A 13,582-nucleotide genomic window follows, 5' to 3' on the forward strand; every position below is an offset into this window, starting at 1 on the left:
GCGAGTGGCGTTGTATGGTGACTCCATTATTAAAGGTGTGCTGGATGATAGAATGCACAAGGTATATTTTCCAGGTGGTAAAATTAGTAGAGTGATTGAGTCATTGGATATGAGGAGGGAGCGAGCAAAGGAGTTGATGGTTTGGATAGGTACGAATGATTTGATAGAGGACAAAAAGCATGTCAGAATGGACATCAGGAAGCTGCTTAGAAGGATAAAAGAGAGTAGTGTGACAGGAGGGGTAGTGAGCGTGTTGTCTAGGTATGACTGTGGTGATATGAAGCAGAGAGCAAGGATTATGAATGATATGCTGGCTGAAATGTGTGAGGAGACGGGAGTACAGTTTGCTAATGTGTGGAATGAGTTTGAAGAACGAAGTAAACTGTATGAGAGTGATGGACTGCATTTGATTGGGTATAGTGCGAGTCGCTTGGAGAGACTGCTGCTGGAAGGTAGAGAAGTGAGTAGAGAGAACGAATCAGATCAAGTGGGAAGTGATGTGGAAGAGCAGGAGAGTAAGACAGGAGAGATTGAAGAGGTGGTTATGAATGGGGAAGTGAGTGTTATGAGTATAGAAAATGAGAGAATAGGTGTGCAAGAGGAACAGAAAAATGAGGAGGCTCAGGGTGGACAGTAATAAAGAGCGTGAGAAAGGTGGATGCTCCAAGAAGATGTGAGAGCATGTGTAGATAAGAAAGGAAAGGAATGGGATGACCTGGGATCAAGAGGAAAAGTTGGAATTGAAGGGTTCTAAAATGAATAAGCAGAAAGGGAAATGGCTCCAGTAAAGCATGGAGAGATCACATTGAATGAGTGGTATCAGTGGAACTAGCTGTAGATCCAGGAATGAGCTGTTGTGTTTGTATACAAATGCTAGAAGTATAAGAAACAAGGCAGATGAAATAGTTGGACTAATTGTGTCTGTTCACCCAAAGACTGTTGGAATAAGTGAGACATGGTTGGAAGAGGAAGACATTCTGACAGGAATAGAGATGCAAGGGTATGATGTGTTTTGTGAGGATAGAAGAGGTAAAAAGGGAAGGGAAGTGCTATTGATGATAGAGAAAGAGTTATGTCCATACAAAGTAGAGATGCAAGCGGGAAATAGTGCAAGTGGTTTTGAGGCAGTGTGGTGTGAGATAGAGGTGAATGAAATCAAATACTTGGTTGGATATTGTTATAGACCAGGTAATGTTGATGGAAGTGATAATGAAATGTATAATTAAATTAGCCAAGCAAATAAGTAAAGGGTGATCATAATGGGCAATTTTAATTATGGCAATACAGACTGGAATGATGAAATAGCAACTGTTGAGTTTCTCGAGTTTTTGAGGGATAACTACCCTAGACAGTATGTAACAGAAGGCACACGAGGATTGAAGGTCTTGGATTTGGTCATCTCATCAGAGGATGTAATTATAAATGAGGTGTCAAATCATCCACCAATTGGTGACAGTGACCATGAGGTGATTACCTGGGTGGTTGCCAGCAGTGTGAGGACCTCTGTGAGAAAAGGGTATATGTGGAACTACAAGAGGGGGGGGGGAATATGAAGACCTCAGGAGACAGCTTGCGGGTGTAGCATGGAATGAGGAGTTAGCTGGAAAAGAGATCAATGCAGCTTATGGGATTTTCAAAAACTATCTAGTAGATGCAATGTCTAAATGTATTCCAAGAGTGAGAAAGTTAATAAAGGTAGGTGTGAGATGAATGAATAAAGAGATTAAGCATGCGATACAGAGAAAAAGGGCATTGTGGAGGCAGCATAAGAGAAGTGGATATAACCAATTCCATGAGGTCTACAAAGACCAGGCAAGGAGGGTGACTTGGTTTGTGAGGGTAGCTAAAGAGAGGTATGAACAGCAGTTAGCTAATGAAGCCAAAAAGAATCCTAAGGAGTTCTTTTGATATGTAGCCAGCAAAAGAATGTTTATGGAAGGATGATACTGACTGGAGAAAATGGTATAAAGATGTTGCAGAATGTGTGGTGGAGATACTTAATGAGCAGTTCATAAAGGTCTTTAAATCTTGTGAATATGACTTCATGGAGAAACTGACAGCAGTTGATGATGGGGAGGAGAGACTGATTGTAAGTGAGCAAAGTGAGCAAGACGTGGTTGGGGAATTGAGTAAACTAGATATTAATAAGGCTGTGAGACTTGATAATATATCACCACGTATTCTGAAGGAATGTGCCAGGGAGTTGACACCTGCCTTGACATATTTTTTTAATACGAATCTTGCACTCGGTCAAGTTCCTAAGGAGTGGAAGGAATACAAGATTGTGCCACTTCATTAAGGAGGTGATCGAACTCAAGCATCAAACTATAGCCCTATCTGTGTGTCAGGTGTTGTGGTTAAGTTTTTGGAGAAGCTTGTGAGAACTAGGATCCATAATTGGGTTGACAACAATGGTATTATCTTTGATGGACAGCATGGATTTGCTAAAGGGAGGTCATATTTTATTAATCTACTTACTTATTAGAATAAAATGACTGCTTCCTTGGACAGAGGAGAAGGATACACAGTAATATACTTGGATTTCACAAAGGCTTTTGATAGAGTATCTCGTGATAAGTTGACAGTCAAACTAGAGCAGATGGGGTTGGATATCAGATTAGTGCATTGGATTGGAGACTGGCTATCTGATAGGTATCAACAAGTTGTGTATGGGGGAGCGATATCCAGGAAAAGGAAAGTCACTAGTGATGTGTCTCAGGGGTCTGTTTTAGGGCCATTACTATTTAACTTGTATATTAATATATCGGCAAAGATTTGGATGGAGATATTTGTTTGCAGATGATGCAAAGTTGGGACAAACCATAAAGAGTAGTGAGGATGTTGTGGCCTTGCAAGAAGACTTGAATAAATTGAGTGATTGGGCAAGCAAATGGGGATATGACTTCAATGTTGCAAAATGTAAGGTTTTAAAATTTGGAAAAGAAAGATGGGATGCAGAATTTATGCTTGGTGAGAATATATTGTTGCAGGTGGAGGTAATAAAGGATCTGGGGGTGATAGTGGATAAGGATCTGAAATTTAAGGGACACATAGCCAAAATTGTGAAGACAACCCAAGGGTTTCTGGGAATGATGCGGAGGACACTGACGTGTAGAAGTAGGGAGATTCTTGTTCTGTTGTATAAGGCTTTGATTAGGCTGCACATGGACTATTGTGCCCAGATTTGGATTGGGACTGGCTATCTGATAGGTATCAACAAGTTGTGTATGGGGGAGCGATATCCAGGAAAAGGAAATCACCTGGTTTTGAGAAGGATGAAGAGATGTTGAAAAGGGTCCAAAGGCGACTGACTAAGATGGTTTCTGACCTCTGCAATGTCGAGTATGAGGAAAGATTGAGAAGATGTAATTTGCAGAGTCTGGTGGACAGGAGGAAGAGGGGGAGATATGATAGAGACCTACAAGTTGGTAAGGGGTTGTTATAGGATCAATGCTGGAGAAGTTCTACATAAAATAGTGGGAGATAGGGGAGAACCAGAAGTCATCCCTGGAAACTGTATGAAGAGGGTGTGAGTAGGAGAGTGAGAGGCAGGTTTTTTTTGTGCAGAGTTGTGAATGATTGGAATGCCTTGCCTGAGAGTATGGTGTCTGCAAGGAGTTTGAATGTGTTTAAGACACGGTAAGATGAGCTGTGTGTGATAAAAGGACTTCTCAGATGAGTCTTTGACTCCACTAGGTCTTGGGGTGATCATGATAATAATTCAGAAGTGAATATATATGTCCTGTGCAAAGCATTGTTTTGCTTCCTTGGGAAAAGGATTAAAACCAAGTATAAAATTTATTGGTATCTTTAATGTATAATAAACCCAAGGTAAAAAAAAAACTTTCTAGAGCTGTGTAAATGTCAAAAAGGACCTTCTAGATGAGTCTGTAACTCCATGGGTTCTTAGGATAACAATAATAATAAATAGAAGTTTTCAGGATCAAATTTTCACTTTACAACAAATAGTTGAGAAATCATGGGAATATGACAAGGATTGTTACTTAATAAGGTGACAGCAGCATCAGACGTAGGAGATGGATGGACAAGTTTTGCAGATTTGGAAAAGGCATACATCAAGTTGCCCAGGAAACTCTTTTCAAAAACACTACAGCTATATTGGGTATTTATAACATTCAGGACAATGCATAATATATGTTTAAGCTAGCAATTAGAACTGAATGGCATACAAGAAAATAGTTTAATGTAAAATCAGGTGTAACACAAGGATGCCCATTATCAAAGATAATGGGATTAAACCTGATATTAAAATTGGAGATTTCAAAGTTTGCTCTTTTATGCAGATGATGATGTATTCCTAAACACATTCAGTGCAAATCTTCAGGATCCTCTGACTAAATTGAATAACAGCTGTAACAAATTTGGCATGAAAATCAGTAATAAAAACACTAAGACTATGAAAATAGTTTGGGAACATAGAAAACTTTGGCTGCATTCTGCATGGCGAGCGTATAGATCAAGTAAAATATTTGAGCTATTTAGGCATAGTTTTTAGTGAAGATAGCAAATCAAATTTGGAAATAGGAAACAGAATATGTGGTATGGTGCAGAGTCAGTGAAATAAATTTATACATAATAAGAGAGAAATTAAACAACAACCAGAAAAACTAGCTATACACAAGACAGTGTTCAAACCAGCTTTAAATTATGTACATGGTTGGGTTAGAAACAAAGCACTTAATCAAAGATTAGAAACCACTGATATAAGTGTTCTTAGAAGTATTAAGGAAGAAGTATTAGAAGAGAAGTAGTAATTAGTATACACACGATTAATTCATAACAAATGTCCACTAATTAGTTCATATCTATAATTTAAATTTTCAAAAATATGTCTTACCACTAAATCGATCTTGACATTTACATATGTAATCTTGTGGCCCTGATTCTGTTCCAACTTCCTCACAAATTCCATTATTGTGACATGGGTTTTTCTCACAAGGAGCTCTTCCTCCACAGTCAACAACATTAGATGCATCCACCACTGAATTTACCAGATCAACTTTGACATCATTCACTTCAACCTTAAAATTAAAAAATAAATACATAAATAAATAAATACATACACACACACACACACATATATATATATATATATATATATATATACACACACACAGGAAGTAATAATAGATTCCAAGTATTTAAGCTAACTTCTATTAATAACATGCAAAAGAAACATGCATTATTATGGATATATTATTATTATTACACCCTCCATTGAGTCAAGAGACTCATCGTGGGAGGTTCATTTAACTGACAATATATTTATCATATAGAATCTTAAAAATCTTTAACACCCCTTGCATTAACAACACATTCTGGTAATGTGTTCCATTCACTGAAATTCTCCATGCAAAAAACTTATTCCTCACACCTCTGTTCACTACACTTTTACATAACTTCCAGGAATGACCTGTGGTTCTTCTCCTCTCACCTTCTACTCTTTTTATAATCCCCTCTGGATTAATCTGATAAAATCCTCTCACTAACCCAAACGTCCCCATATTAAATCGTATAAAAACATTACTTATGTTTATGATTTATTCTTATGATATATTATATACTATATGATATTATATATTACATCATGATAATATATAATGAAATATTTTACATCTTATAAGAAATGATGTAAAATGGAATTTGCAGTCTTACAATTCAGTTTTTTTTCTTTTGTGGCATCCACCAATGAATGATAAAAAACCTATAGTGCATTTTTACCATGGGTAAGCTAACTTTTTTTGTTCTTTTTATATTTTTTTACGTAATCCAAAAACCCTACTCTAGAGACCAAGCATGGAATGTTTTCAAGCCACTTCAGTCCTCCAATAATCAAAGTGGTTATTTTACAGCTGGTGATGAAATTTATCTCTCACTAAAAGGCATTCACGAATATCCATTCATGTAGTGGGATTTTTGAACTGAACATCTATTGGCTGGAGAATAGAGACCTCTACTCAGCCAACCATATTGCTAACTAGAAGTTGCTATTAGAAGCTATTATAATTCAAACATGGATATATGTACTTCTATTTTTTTTTGTCAAGGAGAATTGAAGCAATGAATCACAGATACGAGTATTACACAATTAAGAAAATTTTCAATGCTAATTAGAATAGAAAGTGATTTAATATGATAGCATTTCTTTGTTTAAGTAATATTATTTCTTGAGTATCTCCATGGAGTCAAAGACTCATCATTATTTCAAGCCATTTCAGTCCTCCAATAATCAAAGTGGTTATTTTACAGCTGTGATGAAATTTATCTCCCACTAAAAGGCATTCACAAATATCCATTTATGTAGTGGAATTTTTGAACTGAAGATCTATTTGCTGGAGAGTGGAGACCTCTACTTATCCAATCATATCGGAGTTGCCTGTAATAATACCCACTCAAACCATTATTCACACAATACCTATTACACCTCTCCTCAAACTCATTCATAATTATCTCTGAGCAAAGTATTCATCATGCTCCAAGTATTCCCCCAACATTCTTGCTGACCCCTTGTTCTCTTCCTTCCTGCATATACTGAATAGTCTTTTTTGGTGTCAATCCTATAAAATCCCTTTAATAACTTATATGCTTCTGCCATGTCTCCTCTTATTTGTCCATCAGTCAGAAATTGAATCCCACAGACCATCAATCTATTCTCACAGAGAGCATTCCATAGACCTACCACAATCTTAGTCACTCACTCACTTCTGGATCTTCTTCACTATTTCTTCATCCCCCATAAAATCCAGATGACCAGATCTGCATGCAGCAGTCTGGATGTGACCTTATTAAACAGGAATAATAACCTCTTTATTCCTATTTATAAGTATGTTCTTCAACATCCAAGTAATCTAACATGCTGTTTTAGTCACCTTTACTGTATCTTTTCTAAACTTCAACTTCCTCCCACAATTATCCTCAAATTCCTGTACTCAATTTCCTGAAGTTCATTCCCATCAATATATACATAGGTTATGAGCTCTTCATCCCACAGCGTATGAGCTTACACTAAACTACACTGAACTGATAGCCATTTCCCTTTGCCCATACTGCCATTCATTATTATTATTATTACATGACACCTCCAGGGAGTCCAAAGAACTCATTGAGGGAGGGCACCTACTCTACAACTCTGTCTCCACTGCCACAAACTACTATCATCATCATCTACACCAGTGTTTCTCAACCTGTGGTCCGCGACGATGGGACAGGTGGTCTGCAGGCAGACTTAAATTAATTAAATAAATATATTTTTAAAAATTATCTAAGAAAGTAAAAATTACTGAAATCAAATGGAGACAAAAAACAAACAAACAAATATCATCAGAATGTTCAAAGGCGGAAGCAATAAAACTATATTGTTGTTCACTTCACCCTTTTAATTATTTGTCATTTGGAATAAAAGAGGGGTGAAGTGAACAATAGTATAGTTTTATTGCTTCTGCCTTCCCTTGCTGTTTTGTCAGATTTGAAGTGAACATGTGTTATCCACATTTCAACCAATGGCTTGTTCTTTATTGATTTTTATTATTGAAGGTTTCCCTCCTTTCAACCAAGGCTCAGTATATCTTCAGAAGTGCTAAGTGATACTTGGACAAAGTGTGTCATGTGTTAACCCCAGTATTTATATATTTTTCGGAAACATTTTTTAATAATGGAAAAGTGGCTTAGAACCAGGACTTTCAAAAGAAGGGCAAATGAAACAGGTGATGCTAACCCTAATTGTGATACATGTGTTGTAACGGCGAGTAAATCTGATACTATTAAAGAAGAAGAAACAAGCAGTTCAAAGCAAAAATACAGTAGGAGATGTAACAGTTCACATTTGGAATTCAGATTTACTTGGTGTGGAGATGAAAGTGAACAGAAACCTCAATGTGTTTTGTGTTATGAAGTGTCGTCGAACGAGCGCATGAAACCTGCAAAACCCCGACGACATTCAGAAACTAAACATTGTGATGTGAAAAATAAGCCAATTGAATTTTTTCAGCGATACTTAGGGACATTAAATCATGGGAAAGATATAGTTTCGGCCATGGGTTCCATTAATAGCAAGGCACTGGAAGCATCCTATTTCTTAAGTTTGCGCATAGTGAAAACAGGAAAACCTCATTCTATCGGGGAAAATTTGCTACTTCGAGCTATAAAAGACGTGGTAAAAAACGATGTCTGGCAACAAGTTATTAAAAGATGTTGATTTCATTCCTCTTTCAAATGACACTGTCGGTCACAGAATTAATGATATTGCAGGTGATGTAGAATCTCAATTAATCGAGAGTTAAGAAGAGCTCTTATTATGATGTTACAAGTGATGTGCAGTTAATATGCTATGTAAGATATGCGCGCGATAACAACATTCATGATGATATTCTGTTTTGTAGAACTTTGCCATCTTGAACAACTGGAGAAGAAATATTTCACATTCTCAATAATTACATAATACACAAAGGGATCCATTGGGGAAAATGTACAGGCTTCTGTTCGGATGAGACTTACAGGCAGGCATAGTGGGGTGGTTTCTATGGTCAAGGAAGCAGCTCCGGATATGAATTGGGTACACTGTTTCATACATAGGGAAGTGTTAGCCTCCAAAAGAATGCCACCAGAATTTAAAACTGTGCTATATGAAGCTGTAAAGATAGTTAATTTTATTAAAACTCGACTGTTAAATAACAGGTTATTTTCAGCACTCTGTGATGAAATGGGCAGTGAATATATACAAACTTTCGCTTCATTCTGCAATTCGCTGGCTTTCCAGGGGCAAAGTACTAACAAGGTTATTTCAATTAAGGCACAAAGTTTTATTATTTGTAAATGAATTCTGATTCTGATTTTACATCACTCCTTGTTGACGAAGCATGGTTATCAACATTATCCTATCTTTCAGACATTTTTTTGAAATTAAATGAACTAAATCTCTCCCTTCAGGGAAATTCTTTAACTGTTTTTGATGCTTACAACAAAATAAAGGCATTCGAGAAGAAACTCATTTAATGGATTGAATATGTAAAAGACAGACACCTTTGCACCTTTTCCAACATTGAATACTTTTTAGTGAAAAATGATATTTTTGTTGATTCCGAGTTTCTGGAAAGGGTTTGTGACCACGTCAAAAATCTGAAAAGGAATTTTGAAACATTTTCTGAATAACTTTTATAAGAAATTTCTGTGAGTTCGCGACCCATTGCAGGCTTGCAGTCATGAGAACGACCTTTTGTTATCGAAAAAAGAACAGTTAATTGAGCTTTCAAGTGACAGTGAACTTAAAATGCAATTCCGTGATCTTGGTTTGGCTCGATTTTGGATCTCGCCTTCAGTGAGAAGTGAATTTCCCGAATTATCTGAAGAAGCATTGAAAATCGTCACAGTTCTGTACAACCTATCTTTGTGAGAAAGTATTTTCATCGCTCCTTCAAATAAAAACAAAATACTGAAATCATCTTTGTGTGTGTGTGTGTGTGTGCCGATCTTCAATTGAATTTGACCAATACTGAGCCAGCAACTCTGCAAGGGCCGAGAAGCTCAACCATCTCATTAAAAGTAAGTAGTAACATAATTATATCATATTATTTATTTGTTTAATAAAAATTAAAACTTTGTTCAATGATGATTTGGCTAGCTGGTGAACGGACGGGCTATCGGAGAGCTCCTGAGAGATTTGTGTTTTTTGTTGATTTATTGGCGTTTTGGATTCAATTTAATGGACTTAAGCGTGTAATTTTGGTATATTATTGGAGCTTTATTAGCGTGGTTAGTGTACTAAAGTGTTTTATAACAATGTTATAAAACACTTTAGTGTTTTATAACATTGTTATAAAACACTAAATATTAAATACTAAATACTAAATGCTATACTTCCCGACATGTTATAAAACATGTCGGCGACTTCCCGACATGTTTTATAACATGTCGGGAAGTCGCCGCTAGATGAATTCGTAATGTGTAGTGTTCGTGCAAGCTCCAGATAAGATAAGTATCATTTTCAGTTATCGATACAAATTACTTAATATTGTGTAGTTTTGTTTTGTTTGCCTTGCGTATTTTAGTGCGTCTATTTTTGGTGTGTTATAACGTATAATTTGACAAAACACGTTGCAAATAAGTAATTTGCATTTTCCATTACTGGCCGCCATTTTCCATCTATGCGAAGGAAAATGGCGGCCAGTAATGAAGGTTCGCCATCGTTATCAAAGAACGGTAGCATAAAAGAAATGAGTCAGTGTACTAGCTGTGAAATGTATGCTTTGCGGAGTGCGGTCGGAGTATAGTTAGATGATAATAAAGGATTGAATGTGTGTAGAAAATGTAGGGAGAATGAGGAATTGAAGTGTATTTCGGATCGTAAGTGTGATATTTTTGTCAACCTTCAGAATGAAGGAAATAGGGATATGACAAGAAACGGCAAGGTTGTACATGAAAATTGTGAGAGTGTGAATGTAGAAAGTGTGAATGATAGTATAAATGGTTTCTCAGAGAACAAAAATGATGAGATATATGCATTGAGTGAGATCGCGTTGTTGAATAGTGCGATAGAAAGAGCAAAACAGCAGCTAGAGTGCATGAACAAAAGTAGACTGAATGAACCAACCAATAATAAAAGGTATGACAGGAAAAATAGACGTATGAATGTGAAATGAACAAATGAAGGATAGAGTGCTGTATGGAGACTCGTTAGTACGAGGTGTGTTAGTAGAGGATTTGACAAAATCGTACCAACCTGGTGTGCCCATAAAGGACGTAACTGCGTCTATTAGAGAGCAAAAGGAAAGGGTGAAAGAAATGATTGTTGTGGCAGGTACGAATGATTTGAAAGGAGATAAAATGGAAATGATAGAAGACCTGAATGAATTGTTTGAGGTAGCAAAAGAAAAGAGTGAGAGAGTTAGAAAGATTAGTCTTTTGCCACGGTATGACAGTGAAATGTTTAAAAGGAGGGCTATAATTGCGAATTACTTTATGCGTGGGTTATGTATGACGAGTGGTGTGGAATTTGTGGATGTTCGTGGAGTGAGTTTGATGGGCGAAAGGATCTATATAAGATGGATGGCTTGCATTTGAATGGTTACGGTGTAAGAAGACTTGAGAAAGTGTTGCTGAATGTAGTGGATGTGCAAATTCAGAGAAACTAGATTTGTTAGGGGGGGGGGGGTAGAGATACAGTCCTCATGGAGGCAGTTGAATCGTAAGAATGAATATAATATGCCAGAACAAATAAGGACAACAAATCTGAGTGGGATAGTTAATATAAGGCATCAAGGTAGGGTTGTGCTAATGGGGGTCTTAAATTCATGTACACTAATACTAGGAGTATTAGGAACAACAACAACAACAACAAAACTCTTCCTTCTTGTTCCTAATACTCCTAGTATTAGGAACAAGAAGGAAGAGTTATTAGGAACAACAACAACAAAAACTCTTCCTTCTTGTTCCTAATACTAGGAGTATTAGGAACAAGAAGGAAGAGTTTTTGGCCATGGTTGGCACTTCCAGACCACAGGTTATAGGTATTAGTGAAACATGGCTGACTGTAGATAATATAACTTGTGGGATTGAATGTGATGGGTATAGTGTGTTCAGGAATGACAGAGAGAATAAAATGGGGGGAGGAGTATTTTTGATGATAGCTGATGAGCTCCAGCCAAGGAGAATAGAAGTTGAATTGCAGGATAGAGAAAAGAGCACATTTGAGGCCATTTGGTGTGAGATTGTGGCTAGCAGAACTAAATATACAATTGGGTGCTGCTATAGACCAGGTGATGGAAAAGATGGTGGTGACAGTATGCACAAGCAAATAGAAGAAATGGGTGGAAGGAGGGTGATTATTATGGGAGATTTCAACTATGGTCGCATTGATTGGAGTGAGGAGAGGACACACGGGAAGAAGGAACTGGATTTTATGCGGTTATTAAGGGATAACTATCTGCGACAGCATGTAATGGAAAATACTAGGGGTCAGAGAGTGCTTGACCTAGTAATTACATCTGAGGATTTGGCTGTAACAAATATGACCACATTGCCACCAATCGGTGAGAGTGATCATAGGGTCTTAACTTGGGAGGTAGCTAAAGGTGTAGAATTTTCAATTAATACAGGGTACAACTGGATAGGGGTAATGGGTTTACAGTGGATAAACTGGATAGGGGTAATGGGTTTACAGTGATACTACTGGACCTTGCCAAGGCCTTTGATAGGATACCACATGGAACCCTAATCAGTAAACTGGAGCAGATGGGTATAGATATAGGGTTGGTGAGGTGGATAAGAGGGTGGTTGAAGGAGAGATATCAAAGAGTGGTTTATTCAGGAGTGGAGTCTAAAAGACGTCTTGTGACTAGTGGAGTGCCACAGGGCTCTGTTCTTGGACCACTGCTTTTCAATTTGTTCATCAATGATATTGGAAAGGATCTGAGAGGAAGTGTTCACTTGTTTGCTGATGATGCAAAGTTGGGTAGAGCAATTGTGAGTGCACAAGATGTCAAAATTTTACAGGATGATTTGGATAGTTTGGAGGACTGGGCTAGGAAAAATGGATGTCAATTTAATGTGGCAAAGTGTAAGGTTATGCACTTTGGGGTGAAAAGAATAGCAGCAGTATATCGCATTGGTGGAATCATACTCCAGGAGATTGATGAGGCCAGGGATTTGGGAGTGTTGGTGGATAGGGAGTTGAAGTTTAGGGGGCACATTGCAAAAGTAACTAAAACAGCTCACCAAATCACTTGGCTTCTGAAAAATACTTTAACATGCAGAGACGAACAAGTTGTTGTTCCTCTGTATCGAGCCTTGATATGACCCCATCTGGACTTCTGCGCCCAGCTATGGGCACCAGGGTTTCTTCGTGATGGGGATGAAGTGGAGAGGGTCCAGAGACGAGTGACCAAGATGATAGCAGGTCTGTGGAATGAACCTTATGAGAATAGGTTGAAGATTTGTGGGTTGCAGAAATTGGACGATAGGCGAAGGAGGGGTGATATGATTGAGACATTCAAATTACTGAAGGGTTTTTATAAGATTGATCCAGAAGATATTTTTGAAAATATGACTGGTGGTGGGAAGACTAGGGGCCATGCATGGAAGCTGGGCAAGAGCGTGGTTGACAAGGGTGTTAGAGCTAGGTTCTTTACTTGGAGAGTGGTAAATGAGTGGAATAAGCTTCCAGAGTCTGTTGTGGGTGCTACGACCGTGAATGAGTTCAAGGCAAGGTATGATAGATACTGTGTGAATGTTGAATAGTTGTTCTTGACATGATGTTAGGGTCTCCCTCGATGAGTCTGTCGACTCCTTGGAGTTTCCCGGAACAATAATAATAATAATAATAAAATAATAATGATACACTTTTAATCATTTACTTCCAATTTAATTAATTGTTTCCATATGTATTCAAAACATGCTTTTAGATTTATTATGTTATAAATGGCATAGGTTTTCTGAAATGTTTGCAATTCCTACTTAGGTTTTTAAAAAAAATTACGAAAAGTCAAAATGACGTATAGGGAAATGAATTAAAAACACTGTTTATTTTTGAAGTAAAACTTTAATTCCAACATTCTAAAATGTTATTTTT

At 37.3% G+C, this 13,582-nt stretch overlaps 1 protein-coding gene across 6 annotated transcripts in view; it reads right to left on the bottom strand.

Moving 5' to 3' along the window:
* The window catches only part of LOC150109418 (basement membrane-specific heparan sulfate proteoglycan core protein-like), a 1,783,738-nt gene that overhangs the window by 108,713 nt on the left and 1,661,443 nt on the right, over nucleotides 1-13,582 (bottom strand). For all 6 annotated transcript variants that reach the window (XM_090413063.1, XM_090413041.1, XM_090413033.1 and 3 more), the window contains one exon: nucleotides 4,859-5,042. In XM_090413063.1, the coding sequence (XP_090269189.1) occupies nucleotides 4,859-5,042 (184 nt within the window). The remainder of the gene's footprint in view (nucleotides 1-4,858; nucleotides 5,043-13,582) is intronic.

Source organism: Typopeltis vanoorti, chromosome 2, assembly GCF_054136105.1.
Source record: "Typopeltis vanoorti isolate ZY-2024b chromosome 2, IOZ_Tvanoo_1.0, whole genome shotgun sequence".
In the NCBI taxonomy this organism is placed as follows: domain Eukaryota; kingdom Metazoa; phylum Arthropoda; class Arachnida; order Uropygi; family Thelyphonidae; genus Typopeltis; species Typopeltis vanoorti.